Genomic DNA, 14793 nt, shown 5'->3' on the forward strand with positions numbered 1-14793 from the left:
TTTTCTATAGACTTTGGTATATTATCTTGTGTGGCTTTAGTATTATCATAATTTATTAAAGGAAAAAACCCATATAAAAATAAGGCAATAAAGAAAGGCCCAATAAAAACTATATATAATAATATTATATTTTTATTCATTTCTTTTCCTATAACTAAAAAAAATCTGCCATCACAAAATAATTTAATTTATAATTATCTCTCATTTTTTATCACGTAAAAAATTTAAGCTTTTTAAGGTTAAACTATTAAAAAAAATATAATAAATTTTTAACTATATTTTTTCAATTTTCATTTCTCCATTAAAAAAATATCACAATTTATATTTTCATATCATTATTTTGTTTATAAACATAAAATATTTATGAAAATTATTTTAAATTACATTAAAGATTTCCATATCTTATAAGAGTATATTAATTTCTTGCTTTCGTAATGGCGGTAAATTTTAAAACAAATAATAGTAGTAGTATATTATGCTTCAATTTTTTGAAACTATAAACATGTAAACAAATTAATGTATTCAATAATAAAAATAAAAAAATTATTGCATAATTCTAATTATTATTTAAGAATATATATTTCTTTCAAGAAAAAGCCAAAAATATTCGGCAAGGGTTACCAACTAGTTATGAATTTGATGCAATTAAATATAAATTTTTTTTATGAATAAAAAGATTAAAATTTTACTTGAAACTCACACTTCACAATTTTTTAAAATTGCTTATAACTAATTAAATATTTTGAAAAATTCAATTACAATATTTTATGCAAACAGTGATAATTACAAATCACGCTGTATTTCGTTGATAAAAGTCGAACACAATCCGATCAATAAATGGAAGTAGACTTTATTTTATCAAGTAGAATTCACTCAGTCAGCGAGTACTCGCAGCGACGCATTATGTTTCGGTAATCAGAATTTCAATGTAGCACAATTTCTTACTTTTTGTCTAAGTTGAACTATCAAATTGTTTGAATCTTTTAATATATTGTAAGTACATGAAGATAATATCTTTTCCTTTTTTAAAAAATTTTATTTCATTTCTATAATATATATTATTATTTCTTTGTATACAAAAACATTTTACTGTCTTTAAATTTTAAATTACATATTTGATTTACAATAATTAAAAAATTAAAATTGAACAATTTTTTAGGTGAAAATATTTTAAGAAATATTTATATATATAAAATTCCAGAGAGAAATGGCATCAATAGAAGAAAGTTGGAAAGAAGCAATTGATGGTTTGGATAGTGATATCTGTGATACATGGTTCACAAAACTCCAAGAAGCTTATTCAGAAGAAAAACGTACTTATCATAATCTAGATTCTCTTCGTGATAAATTGAATTGTTATTATGAAATTAAAGATAACTTAAAAAATCCTCAAGCTGTGCTTCTTGCCTTATTTTTTCAAAAGTAAGTAACAACATAAATTGGAATGAGAAAAAGATATGAAATAAAATTGTAATTGTGTTATAGCTTTGAATATGATCCAAAAGCATTAGATGGTGAAAACAAAAATTTAGAGCATTTTAATACATTTGCAGATGAAGCTGAAATTCCTACTGTAATTATTATTTTACAATATCAAATTGTTATTCTCTTAATGAATAAATGAATATTAAACTCTTTATTTTATTTTTTACATAGGATGCAGTATTAAGGAAAGAAACTTGTGAACTTTTGAAAGTAGCTGCAACACATAGTACTGATGCACATAAAATTGGTGGTGCCTTTGGTGGTGAAGATGCTCATTACTTTTTAGATTTGGACATGGCTGTGTTAGGTTCTTCTCCAGAAAATTATGCAGAATATAGAGAAAAAATACGTGGAGAATATTGTTTTCTTAGTGAACCAATGTATACTGCATTACGTTTGAAGGTAATAATTAAATATATCCTAATTTTATATTAAATTATTTCCTAATTATTTATTTTAAATAAATTAGGTATTGCAGAATTTTGTGCAAATTCCAAATATTTTTGCCACAAAAGAATTTCGTGAAAAATATGAAGAACAAGCACGACAAAATATTCAAGCTGAAGTTGAATTGTTGTCTTAGAATAATTAATGAATTTTATGCATGAAAAGATGTATCTTTGTAACTGTTTTTGTTACTAAATATGTTTATTAATTAAAAAACAAAAATAAGGTTCCAAAATTGACACAAAATTCTTTTATTGTGTCAGTAGACATTGATCTCCATGTAGAGTAAAGTAGCACAAATCTATATTTTGTGTATTAGTATTTAAGTAATGTCAAATGACATCATGCAAAAATGAAATATATTATTAAATAAGAGATACATTCATGTTTCACATTTAGCATAAAAATTTTTTTATGCTAAATATATTTTATTTCATTAAATAAAAATAAGATATAATTTTATAATGCAAATTATAAAATTCTTATTTCCATACTAAATATCACATGAATGTATCTTTCTATATTTATATTATAATTTTGTTTTTTTTTCATTTATTTATATTATATTTTTGTTTTCAAAATAAAATGCTAAAATTTATTTAATAACGCTTTTTATACTAATAATATTTAAATAAATTTTTTAAATATTTAAATATAAAAATTTATATCTTGGTGTAATTGCTTCTACTAAAGTTACACATGTATAACATTTGTAACTAATATTAAGAAATTTATGTGTATTCAATTAATAAAAAGATTTTAAATATTGTTATATTAAATTACATATGAATTAAATTCACAGTTGTAAAATTGAAATAATGTAAAACGAAAATCAAAGAATTGTCGATCTGTCATAATTTATTTTATTTAACTAATTAAATTGATGTAAATCTTTAAATATATTACAAGATAGAAAAAATGCATGAATTATTTAATTAAACGGAAATTTTATAATTTATTATTATCAAAAATAATATCAGAAAAAAAAGATATCAGAAATTATATAATTATATGCTTTTTTTTTCTTTTTACTATTATTCTATGGAAATACAAAACTGGCAAAATTATTGGCAAAGTTAATAATATCAAAATAAATCAATTTTTAAAAGTATACATTAATTGTTTGATTATACACGTTACTTTAGATAATTTTATAAAAAATTATAAAATACATAAATAATATCCACTAATTAAATTGATGATAGTTCACTAACCTTGATACTATCAATTTTTTCATAATTCAAATTATGCTTTATTTAAAAATAATAACTTTTTGTTTAATTCAAATTACACACTGAAGTACAAAAAATATTTATACAAAAAAATAATATTTTACATTAAATAATGCTATTTATATTAGTCAAAGATAGACTGATATTTTAAGAAAGCGCGGTTTCTTAATTATAACCTCGCAATATTTCGATAATTTAAATCGATTCGATATATCGCATAAATCGATATTGATTTGAATGTTTCTTATTTATTTCTTAAGTATTCTTATTTATTTTTTACAATATTAAAAATGATTTTGAGAATTAATTTGAAGAGTTAATGCGAATATTTTCTTTATAAATAATTTCAAAGTATAAAAAAAAAATATTTTTCAATAATTATTTTATAAAATGAAAAATGAAAAATGAAAATGATAGTATCCCATACAAAGAGAATATATTTCTTTTTTATTTATATTCTCGTTATATAAATATTCAATACAAATATAATATATTTATTGATTTTATTTTAGCATAAGATTGATCAATCAACATTGTTTAGTTTCGTTTCTAAGTAACTATATAAGATTGTACTGTATAAGTATCTCTATGATTCCAATATTTTCAAATTTAAAAATTATTAATTACCAATACAATTTTTTATTACCAAATATAAATTTTAGTACATTTTAAATGGAATATTTATATTTTTAATTCTATATTTTATTTAATATATTTCATTTTTGAAATATGGATAGTCATCTTACGAATCAAGAAAATGAACGCGAGGTAAGAAAATAATTTTACTTCATTTTTTATTATATTTATTATATTATATCTAAAATATTATAGATATTTTGTTCAATAATATTTTTTACCTAATCTTTTTAATTTTTTAATTACCATTCTTCATAGTATACAAACAAATTAAATTAAAATTACTTAATGATTGTATGATTAATTCAATAACATATATACACTATTTGTTTTTTTTTTATTTCCATAGGCGCCAAAATATCAGAACACTTATCGTTTGAATGCTTATAATCCTTTTAAAGTAGATCCAGTGGATAAGATTGTAAAGATGATAATGATAAATAAGCTAGAAGATATCTCTTATGATGGTACGGAATGCTCGAAAATTTGTGAGTCAGTAGCCACCGATATCAGAGAAAAAATAAAAAATTTGAACTTTGATCGGTATATTTTTAATTTAAATATAATGATATTTTGTATGATTAAAAAATTAATAATTTAAATATTTTAAATTAATTTTTCTTCAGATATAAAATCGTGGTCAATCTAACCATCATAGAGAAAGCGAATCAAGGTATACAATCAATTATGGGATTTCTTGCGGACACCGAGAGAGATAATTATTCTACATTTACATATGAAGCTCGAACATTTTACGCTTATTGTTTTGCATTTGGAATTTATTACGAATAAACGTTAATATTTTAATATTAATTCTCTGCTATTATTTCATGGCTACTTATACATGTTAATAAAAATATATTAGGGAACAAATGAAAAAATTTGTAACCTACTTATTTGATTTTGATCATGTTTTACATGTGTCGCCAACGTCAATGGATGGTAGATTTGGGCATAAGATTTCGGGAAATTTTAAATATATATGTATGTGGATAATAATAATAAGAATCAATACGTGTGTGCATGCATTGATTTAATCATATATTCATTTATCTTCTACCGATTATTGTGTCAACAAGAAAATCATCATCAGAATTTTTCTGAATCAAAAATTTTCGGAATCAAAAACATTCTAGTAATTTATTCACCTAATCACTTATTCATTTACAATTTTATTGCGCATTTTGCGCAATCTTGTTATTTCCCATTGTGTTTTTTATAATTAATAAAATCAAAGAATTAATTAAATTTCTTACTGATACACATTATTGCACTCTAAAGTATCTCATGTAGTTTATCAAAACAACTTTTTCTAAATATAACACAATAGATATAAAGTAGAAATATATAATAAAATTATTATTATTATAGATAAATTATTCTAAATTAAATTTGTTACATATCTCAATGGTTATCTCATAAAATCATTATATTTAAAACTTATATCTTAAATATCTTGATAAACATATTGATATTGAAATCACACGTTGGTGTAGATCGATAAATTGAACATTTTACAATATAATCTTGAAAATTGTAAAAAATTAAATGAAAATCTTTGATTTCATTATCTACAGAAATTCAATGAATTGAATAAAATTAATTAATTAAACGAATCAATTATTGAAAAAGATTTCACTTCAGAGAAATAATCGAAGAAATATAATTAAACATATGATTAAATCAATGCACGTGCTGACTTTTATTATTATCTATATATTTATACCTACATACATATGCATATACTTGAAATTTCGTGGAATCTTGTCTTGAAATCGATCACTCATTGACGTAGCAGATATAAAATGTGTGATGTGTTCGAAGTCAGGTAAGCATTTGAAAACTATTTTAAATTTTTTAATTTTTTTAAAAGATTCTCAATAATAACATATAACAATACGTATTACATCCTTGCAATTGTTTCAGATCTATTTCTCCGTTATGCAGTTATAATAAAATACCAAAAGAAAAAGATGAATGATTCAAAGGATATTATATCCGCGGGAAAATATTTTCTTTATAAATGCAATGCTATGTGTAATCAATATTTGCTACTTTTTAAATAGAAACGCATAATTCTTCTCCCATTATAGGTCGATTCTTCTCATCATTTTAGAAATATACATATATATATATACATATATTATATACATGCTAACAATCTTAGTACACGTTTGAAAATATTCATTTGAATCTTATGCGAAGCGTTAAGATCCAAAGCTGCTGATAGGCTCTCTCTTATAAAAGAGGAGAACACACGATCGAGTCACTTAATCATCGAAGGTGAGTGAAGTAGTGTTTGAACAACGATTGAAACGATAGCTTGTAACTGTATCATTTTTGCGAAAAAAAAATATCTTTAATTCTTTATTCTTTTTCGATATTAACAGATATGTCCATCGATTACAATTATTCACACATTATGTCTCTTTCATGTTTCAGATATTTACAGAATAGCTTCTTTCCTAAAGAAAAATATAATGTCAAGTGCGAAAATCTTTGCGATATTGATCGCAATTTTTTGTTTGGAAAATCATTTAGCTTTAAGCGAATATTGTTACGTTGACGATCGAAATCCCTTTTTGTTGTTCAGCACGAAAACTGCTTATGAGCACGTTCATGGTATCATAACCGATTCCAAAATGCCAAGTGAGTAACAAATTATCACCTCACGTTTACACATGTAATACACAAATCACGATTTCTCTCTCTCTCTCTTCTCTTTTCACAGATTGCAAACCATTGCAAATTTGGATGATACTTAGACACGGAACTCGGAATACCGGCAAACATTGGATTAAAAAATTAAAAAATGACTTGCCACAGATTCAACGTGCTATCATCGAGAACCACGACAGTTAGTTTCAATTTATCTTTGATATTTTTTTATCGTTTTATATCGTGGCTTTTGATTTTTGCACAATGCTTATTACTTATATTCTACAGATTGCAAATTGTGCGAAAAAGATTTTAACAGAATAAAAGAGTGGGACGGATATAGACCTCTACAAAAGAAAAAGGCTGCACGATTGACAAAGCAGGGTAAACAAGACATGTTTTTCCTTGGCTTACGATTTAAGAATTATTTCCCGGAACTTTTCCAATCTCGTTCAAGCAACAGTTTGGAGAAACTGTATCAAGTAATTTTCTCAAACATAATATTCACGATTAAAGAAATTAAATAATTAATATCCATTTTTTTTTTTTCGATTTTTCACAGTTTAGATCGACGAAAACTCAACGAACAGTAGCTAGCATGGAAAACTTCATCAAAGGCCTTTTTAACAACGTAACCTTCAACAATATAAAAGTTGTAGGAATCCCTCAAGACACTCTGTTACAAGTATATTATACATAATAATATCATCTAAATTTTAAGTTTTTTTTCATAGGTATATATAAATCAATTAATTAATCATTTTCAGTATTACAAAATTTATGAACCATATTTGAACGAAACGGCTAACACAACAGAGATGTGGGCTGAAAGTGATGAATTAACACAAAGCGATGAATACAATGAAATGATGAACAATATTAGTCAACGGCTTGGCTTGTCAAACAATATATCGGAAGAAGTTTTCAGTACAATATCTTATCTTATTAATTTATATTGTTTCGAATGAATAAATTCTTTTATTCAATTCATTGATCAAAATTTATTTAGCTCAAATCGAAGACGTGTACACCATTTGCCTGTTCGAGAGCGCTTGGTACATCAACGAAAAATCTCCCTGGTGCGCCCCGTTTACAAAGGAAGATATAGAATGGTTTCAGTACAGGGATGATATGTATTTTTATTATCTTTACGGTTATGGTCAGCAAATGAGAAACGATGTTGGGTGTCCACCGTTGAAGGATCTCTTCAATCATTTTTCGTAAGTGTATATAATCGTATTGGATATCTCGGGGAGGGAGGAGAGAGAAAAGTCAACGAATTTGCATAATAAGATCCTTATATTATAGTAAATAATAATTAATATTAATTAAATAAAGAATTTCACGTGCCTGTAACATCACAAACATCTCATCTCTTATATGCAGAAAAAAAAAAATATTCAATATCGTAATAAATAACATTATCGTTTTTTTTTTCAGAAATTTGGAAAATGGAAATAAGGACGAACCGAAAGGTATTTTTTATTTCACCCACAGTGCTGCTCTTCAATTGCTCCTGTCCACGTTGGGATACGCGAAAGACTCGGAGCCTTTGGTACACGATACGAACATCGATAAGGCGAAAACAAGAAAATGGTACACAGCGAATCTGACGCCATTCGCTGCGAATTTAGCGGCCATTTTTTATAAGTACGTTTCAAGCCTCGTTTTAATCATTAATTTACTTATTATCCGTTATTTATTTTATTATCTCGTTCCAATATTACTTTCAGATGCGATAAAGGTTTCAAGGTGAAACTTTATTTAAACGAGAGACCATTAGATTTCGAAGGATGCCCCCGAGGCACGTGCGAATGGACTCATTTCAAGAGGATATTGAAGAATATTGCGATCAACTGTGAAATGGATAAAAATGACATGTAATTATCGTTAAATTTTTGTTTTAAAATCATCGTATGACAAACGTCACGTGAAAGATACCTGAACGTATATGTACACGTTGAAATCAACGAAGCTATGACGGCGACCTTATATTACTGTCATACGAAGCTGGCATGATGAACGATACGGTCATACGTTATGACACTTTCAAATTTAGTCACGTTCACTTTGCATTATCGTTGAAATTATTATGCCCCATCTTTGGAGATTTTAATTCGTGCGTATTGTTTGATAGTTATTTCTTTTATTTCTTTAATCCAATTCACAGATTTTTACAAATGTAATTTATGTGCCACACAAATTTAGAATATCAGGGTTAATGTATTAAATAAGTTGTTTTATATGATATATTTTATACAACCTTCTTTAATAAATTATACGATTTGATTTTTAGTTAATTATCTTATAATTTACCATGTATTTTAATGGTAATTTATATTTCTAATTATTATTCTATCATATGTCACTTTATCTTAATCAATTTCGAGATAAATATTCTTCGTACCATAATATTATTTTTTTTCGATTCTCGTGATTATTACGTAGTTTTAGCAGCGTACGAAATAGACTGTACATATTGGAAGCATCGAAGCTTGACGACCTTATGTCAGTGACACCTGAACTACCGTGACCAATGCTGTTCACAATAGGTGTGTATATACTTAAACGTTGCAATGGATGATACTGTAATATTCAAAATATTCTCTTAAATGAAAAGTAAAAATTAAAAACTTTGAAAATCAACCATTTTGAAAGGAAAAAAAAGAAATTATAATTTCAATTTCAAAAATCATCAAATCCATCGCGACGAAATAATTGCAAAATCAATCGAGAGACAATATTCCTTCAAAAATTCCTCTTTCTTTAAAACAAAGAAATAATAAACTAACAAAGCTCAAAATTTAAATTTCTATTTCCCGAAACAAAATCAAAGAAATTTTTAATTTTTTTGACGGATTTAATTTAAGGATCCGCTTAAGAATTAAATTCCATGAATATCCTTCTCTTTTCGCTCGTGCCAATCCCTTAAAAGAACTCGTAATAATGGTAGATGCGTTTCGAACAAAGTTTGGACGGTTATGTTTTCCTTACCTTATATTATCGATCGCGCGTGCTCAAAGTGACGGACCTTTACGATTTTATAGAACACGCGAAACACCAAGTTGAATCGGGGAAGTATCAAAGGCTACGTACATTAATCGTATACTGTACACTGAAACTATACGACTTTTACAGTACAAGCTAGGAGCAACGAGGCTCGACGACCTTACGCCAGTGGCACACGAGCTGCCGCCACGAGAGGTGGTATCGCGATCTCTTTCACGATTTCGATTCATATTTGAAAAGGAGTAAGTGATACAGTGATATAATCGTCTTAGCGGGAATATAACAGTTCGTCAAAGAGAAGAATTGATCGAGATTCGAAGAAGTTGCTCGAGTTCGATCTACAGTTTGAATTATTAAAAGATAAAATGAATGAAAATTAATCGGGAAATTAGTTGGAAATTTTTTTATCGCGCGAGTTATATTAAGAAGGGGGTCCTCGAATTCTCGTGACTCGTACGCGTTAATCGGAAGGAAGCACGTAATGAAAAGGGAACGATCGTAAGATTCGAGGATCGATCGCGTCGAGGTGTTTGTAAAACATTCGTAGGATACGATTTGCTTGGATTCGAACAAAGAGATTATTACGATCGGGGAAAAGTGAATATTACTGTCGCCCGCACTCTCTCTTTCCAACTTTTTCCAGGGATTTAATGCGCCGAAACAGGGCGTGAAGTTTGGCTTCGAAGACTCGCTCTAGGTAATTTTTTCACTAGAGAATTTTTCTCTCATACTTGATGATACTTTTATTCGATGCAACAACAATTTTTAATTTAAATTTTAATTGCGTCCTTCTTAAAATTTTTTATCGTGGGATTTATTCTTACCTCTCTTTCCTTGCGTTTCAAAGAATTATTTCAAATTTTTAATAATTTTATGCTTATTTTTTTTTTTTTTTTGCCTTTTTTAACATTTATGAAACAATATGACGAGAGATAAGGTTTTAATTGAAATAAAGTGTGGTAGGTCGTGAGAACAGTACTGGAATGAAATTCGTTTCGTTCAATTTTCAATGGAATGCTTATCTAGCAGGAATTTCATTTAAATAAATAAACTCGTCTCTGAATGATTAAATAGTTAAAGAATAATGGGAATCACCAACCGTGACATTTACTACATTTTCTATTTTTGCTCGCAATTAACAAATACGATATATTCGACAACAGTCTGTTTTATTATGTCTTCTGCTATGATTCATATTGGACAGATCGAGCGAGGAGATGACAATGCAATTAACTTCGCAATAAAGTACCAGATGTCTCTTTGTCTGAAAAATTTATTTCTCTTATTTCGTTATTTCCTATCATTATGCAGTGTTACATAAATATTCCATTACAGTATTAACTCGTTTAAAGATTGGAAAAAAATTTTAATAGCAGGTACATTATTAGGTTTATATAAATGTAATGACCGTGAACGCGGATATTTATTTAAATTTAATTTTTATATATATATAGCTACAGAAATTGAAATAAAGATCCAAGTATTCACTCTTCAAATACTATAAAATATATTTTGTTTGGATATTTTATACCTTTAAATTTTCCAATGTAACTTTCCTTATTTTTAGATCATCCTTTGTGTTCCTTTCAAATAATCAAATATAATGAAACCTGATATATGAGAATAGATTTATACAAATATATATTCTTGTGAAAATTGAGATTATATTCTTTTTCGTGTGTCACTTAAGATGAGGTATTTAAAAATCTGATCTCGAAATTTTTTTTGAAAATTATTGTTCGAAATATAGGAAAGAAATAAGATTAACGTAATAGCCAAAGTATTCCGGAAGAATCAGATCTCGGTACCAGGCATACACGACGCTTTGCACTCGCGGACATAAGGCATTAACTATAAGTAGGCCAAGTAGACGTATTAGCCTCAAAGAAGGCTTTGCTAATCTAACCACTACCAATTGCATTATCGTCAACCTTACTTACTCATTCTTGAATTGCTCTTTTTCAACAGGCATCCCGCCTTCATGAGGTTCTTAATGATCCCTAAAAAAAATTTTATTCCACTGATTTCAATTTAATTCGTTTCTTAATTATCGCGAAAATATAATTAAATCCAATTAGAATAATTCGAGTAATTTAAACGTTATCCTAAAATTTTTTTTTTATATTTCATCTTTTATTATTTTTCTTATAGAAGTACGATTCATCTTATCGCGTCTTCTATTTAACATGCGATCGAAATGGCCACGCGAAATGGCTATTCAAGAAAAATCAGCGCGGGAAGAATTAATATCTATGGTCTGGCAAATTAGAAAGATCTCGGATCCAAAAGCGGAACAAAAATGTTTTATATGGTCAAAAGCAAAAATAGTAAACGCGCGAGGCGAGGGACTAGAACTTCTGAGAAAACCTGTTTATTGCGTCCTCTCTCCCGTAATTATGCAATATTACGCGTGAGATGCGTGAACACATCTTAACTTCCACATTCACGTGCACAGTTTATCCTTAACCTTGGCGCCAGAAATATTCCGATCAGTTATTCTCATATCTCTGCAACATTTGATTCTCTTGTGGAGAAAGATCGAAATGAAATTTTCGAATTCGATTACGAATAATAGAAATTAAAGATACTTTTAATTTTTAACGCAATTTCAAAGAGATATTTATATATGAGAGATATAATACTTTAAAACAGGTTTGAAATTTTAACAATCGTTAAAATTGCGGATAAATAATTGAATTTTCGATGTTGCGTATGTACAATGAATTTATATAAAAGGTTATATAAAAAAATGAAGGATACGGTTACATAAGATCTATTTTACATATAGTTAGCTGTTAATAATTTATAAAGTCGGTAGTAAAGTAACATGTGACATCAGCACAGGAAAATGTAGGTTTATTGCATGCTGTACCACAATGAAACAAAACCGTTTTATGAGTTCTTAGAGTTGAGGAGCGAGTTCGATCCTCCCAGTTGTCTTTCTTTGCAATCGAAACGTATATTTATATATTAAAATTTCTAATATTAAATATTTCGATATAACTGTCAAAGTAGATATTAATAATAATAATAATAATTGGAAAGAAAGTAGTTAATTAGGTTTAAACAAATTTTTTCGTTTTAAACAAATTTTTTGATGAATTTTTCTCAGAAAAATCTGTGACGGTTTATAATATTGAAATATTTAAGGATACGTTTTAATCTTGATTCGCAGATTCAACGGTGAAACTTCAAAATGAATGCATACGCGCTATTCTTAACTTTGTTAATTAGTCATGTTTATGCGCGTGATGTTGATTACTGTTTTAAGGAAGAGAATGATCCGTATTTATACATGGGCACTAAAACTGCCTACCATTTTGTCTATCACAAAGGCCGGCTTCAAGACGTGCTTAGTAAGTACAATGATAAATTAAAATTATTCTCAATACTGGATGCAATTTCTGACAAAATTAATTTAAATTTTCATTCAGAAATTTTGAAATTTGTACTTCGAGACAATGATATTTTATCGATCTTCTTTAAATTTTTTCACAAAAATAATTAAAATATGTCTTTATGGGATAAATTTTATGGGATTAATTTTTGCAAGTAAATTGAAAAAATTTTAAATATTTCGTAGATTGCCAAGCAAAGCAAATTTGGATGCTCGTTACACATGGTACACGATGCCCATCAAAGTCAGAAATCATGGAAATGGTCAAATTAAAAGATTTCCAAAAAGAAATAATTAATAATCACGAATTACGAAACAGTGAGTATAATTTTCTGTTTCTTTTTTTAATGAAAAATAAGAACGATCTTTGAAAAAGTAGATATATATAAAAGATGAAAAGTGGTCCAAAGAGGTACACAATTTTTAATATTTATCCGCGGCCGTGTATTTTATTATTCATTGAAAAAGTTTCGAGAAAAAAGTGTTCCCATTAAATCAAATGCAAGTATAAAGTTGCACGCAAATTCAGGTCATTGACATTTTTTCGTATCGATCTTCACCATACGTCGTTTTACGTGTTAATCAATAACATTTCCAACAGTTAACCCTAGATTTATCGAGTTCACGCATGAATTAACCCCCTTTGAATTGGAACATGTCTAATCTCGAATCATTAATCTTTCGAAAGTACTAGAAATGGATCGAAACCTGATTTACTCGATACTCAAAACTACATTGTAAAATTTTTTAAATTCTTGAAATTCTTGAAATTTTTGACTTCGAAAAGACTGAATTTTTAATTTTTCGAAAATTGTTTCGAGAGAAAAGAATCCTTGGGTCGTGCCCAATTTTTTTTTAATAATCCTCATTTTTCCATTTTCTTTCTCACAGATGGACACATGTGCAACAAAGATTTAGAAAATTTGAAAAAATGGAAGCAGAACGATTATCTCATGATCCAACGAGCGAAAGTTCTGGCACCGCAGGGTGTAGAGGATATGAGGTTGCTCGCGAGACGATTGCAAAGCAGTTTTCCCCATCTTCTGCAATCGAACGAGAACATTACTGAACAAGATTACGTGGTACGTGGTAATAAACGTACCATGTGCTATACGAGGAAAAAACTAACGATTTATCGATTTTATTAATTCGATTGATTTATTTCAGTTTAAAGAATCCGATGCGTATACAAGTTCAGGCGCGTTTATGGAGGGATTGTTCAAGGTTAAAGACGCCATAGACGTGGAAAACGTTCCAGATAATGACACTTTACTCACGGTAATTACATTAAACGTGTAATACATTTATATTAATTAAGTAAAAATGAATTACATTCCTATTTTCGTCCATGGAATCATCTAATCAATTGTGTTGTTGTCATTGGAATAATTTTAGAAATTTATATATAATAACGTAAATAATGAATTTTAAAAATATTTTTTAAACGTATTTTTAAAGATAATTATAAATCAAGAAATATTATTTAATTTCATTCTTTGAAAAGTGAGAATAAAATTGCGAACAAATGAAATTATGAATATCTCCAATTACGTACTACAAACTCAAAGAAAACTCAAGAAAATATGCATTAACTGTTTAATTAATGGAACAATTGAATAATATTGAATTTTACAATATCAAAATTTAATTTAGAAAATGATTTCACTCTTAATAGATGTACAAAACGTGCGATTCGTGGGACAACGAATACAACAACGCTTCCTACGAGGAGGTAATCGCCTTCGAGGAGAGCGAAGATTTCGAAAATCTCGTGAAGAACGTGAGCCGACGCCTCGGATTTTACACGGACATTCCCAAAGGTTAGAATTAAATAGAGACAACATATTTCAGAATTTCAGAACTGTCGTTTCGAACTGTTTTGTCGAGTGCCATCATTTTCTTTTCTTTCTTTTTTTTTTTTTTTTTTTT

At 27.5% G+C, this 14793-nt stretch overlaps 6 protein-coding genes across 10 annotated transcripts in view; 5 read left to right on the forward strand and 1 right to left on the reverse strand.

The window, feature by feature from the left end:
• LOC102680257 (GPI ethanolamine phosphate transferase 2) overlaps positions 1-225 on the reverse strand; it is a 4000-nt gene extending 3775 nt beyond the window's left edge. The window contains exon 1 of the mRNA XM_031510966.1: positions 1-225. Coding sequence (XP_031366826.1) covers positions 1-140 — 140 coding nt within the window. The 5' untranslated portion in view covers positions 141-225.
• LOC102676863 (transmembrane protein 94) overlaps positions 1-8706 on the forward strand; it is a 26344-nt gene extending 17638 nt beyond the window's left edge. For both annotated transcript variants that reach the window (XM_006616603.2, XM_006616605.2), the window contains one exon: positions 8396-8706. The gene's annotated coding sequence lies outside the window, so the exon portion shown is untranslated. The remainder of the gene's footprint in view (positions 1-8395) is intronic.
• Positions 785-2281, forward strand: LOC102676649. The gene is made up of 5 exons (XM_006616601.2): positions 785-993; positions 1202-1422; positions 1486-1573; positions 1657-1887; positions 1955-2281. Exons 2-5 carry the CDS (start codon positions 1208-1210, stop codon positions 2066-2068), a joined length of 648 nt encoding a protein of 215 aa, XP_006616664.1. The 5' UTR covers positions 785-993; positions 1202-1207; the 3' UTR covers positions 2069-2281.
• On the forward strand, positions 3695-4613 carry LOC102680389 (tctex1 domain-containing protein 1-like). The gene is made up of 3 exons (XM_006616731.2): positions 3695-3932; positions 4150-4343; positions 4427-4613. Exons 1-3 carry the CDS (start codon positions 3894-3896, stop codon positions 4590-4592), a joined length of 399 nt encoding a protein of 132 aa, XP_006616794.1. The 5' UTR covers positions 3695-3893; the 3' UTR covers positions 4593-4613.
• LOC102676515 (multiple inositol polyphosphate phosphatase 1-like) overlaps positions 5525-14793 on the forward strand; it is an 11397-nt gene continuing 2128 nt past the window's right edge. The window contains exons 1-10 of one of the 4 annotated variants that reach the window (XM_006616600.2): positions 5525-5628; positions 5727-6083; positions 6243-6449; positions 6532-6657; positions 6747-6940; positions 7021-7143; positions 7226-7385; positions 7468-7678; positions 7899-8108; positions 8192-8706. In XM_006616600.2, the coding sequence (XP_006616663.1) occupies positions 6281-6449; positions 6532-6657; positions 6747-6940; positions 7021-7143; positions 7226-7385; positions 7468-7678; positions 7899-8108; positions 8192-8342 (1344 nt within the window). In that variant the 5' untranslated portion in view covers positions 5525-5628; positions 5727-6083; positions 6243-6280 and the 3' untranslated portion in view covers positions 8343-8706. Of the gene's footprint in view, positions 5629-5726; positions 6158-6241; positions 6450-6531; positions 6658-6746; positions 6941-7020; positions 7144-7225; positions 7386-7467; positions 7679-7898; positions 8109-8191; positions 8707-14793 lie in introns of those variants that run through there. The other 3 variants (XR_004150655.1, XM_031510958.1, XM_031510959.1) reach the window with 3 other exon arrangements.
• LOC102677524 (multiple inositol polyphosphate phosphatase 1-like) overlaps positions 9773-14793 on the forward strand; it is a 7114-nt gene continuing 2093 nt past the window's right edge. Inside the window, exons 1-6 of the mRNA XM_031510961.1 lie at positions 9773-10164; positions 12643-12823; positions 13051-13182; positions 13756-13946; positions 14032-14142; positions 14540-14683. Of these exons, the coding sequence (XP_031366821.1) occupies positions 12664-12823; positions 13051-13182; positions 13756-13946; positions 14032-14142; positions 14540-14683 (738 nt within the window). The 5' untranslated portion in view covers positions 9773-10164; positions 12643-12663. The remainder of the gene's footprint in view (positions 10165-12642; positions 12824-13050; positions 13183-13755; positions 13947-14031; positions 14143-14539; positions 14684-14793) is intronic.

Source organism: Apis dorsata, unplaced genomic scaffold (genome assembly GCF_000469605.1).
Source record: "Apis dorsata unplaced genomic scaffold, Apis dorsata 1.3 scaffold_269, whole genome shotgun sequence".
Taxonomy (NCBI): Eukaryota; Metazoa; Arthropoda; class Insecta; order Hymenoptera; family Apidae; genus Apis; species Apis dorsata.

What these genes read in the sequence shown, in the direction of transcription:
- LOC102676649 (XM_006616601.2), top strand. Translation starts at nt 1,208, where the DNA reads ATGGCATCAATAGAAGAAAGTTGGAAAGAAGCAATTGATGGTTTGGAT. An exon ending in CTTGCCTTATTTTTTCAAAA is followed by an intron (nt 1,423 to 1,485) that starts GTAAGTAACAAC and finishes ATTGTGTTATAG; the next exon opens with CTTTGAATATGATCCAAAAG. An exon ending in ATACTGCATTACGTTTGAAG is followed by an intron (nt 1,888 to 1,954) that starts GTAATAATTAAA and finishes TAAATAAATTAG; the next exon opens with GTATTGCAGAATTTTGTGCA.
- LOC102680389 (XM_006616731.2), top strand. Translation starts at nt 3,894, where the DNA reads ATGGATAGTCATCTTACGAATCAAGAAAATGAACGCGAG. An exon ending in ATCAAGAAAATGAACGCGAG is followed by an intron (nt 3,933 to 4,149) that starts GTAAGAAAATAA and finishes TTATTTCCATAG; the next exon opens with GCGCCAAAATATCAGAACAC. An exon ending in AAAAATTTGAACTTTGATCG is followed by an intron (nt 4,344 to 4,426) that starts GTATATTTTTAA and finishes ATTTTTCTTCAG; the next exon opens with ATATAAAATCGTGGTCAATC.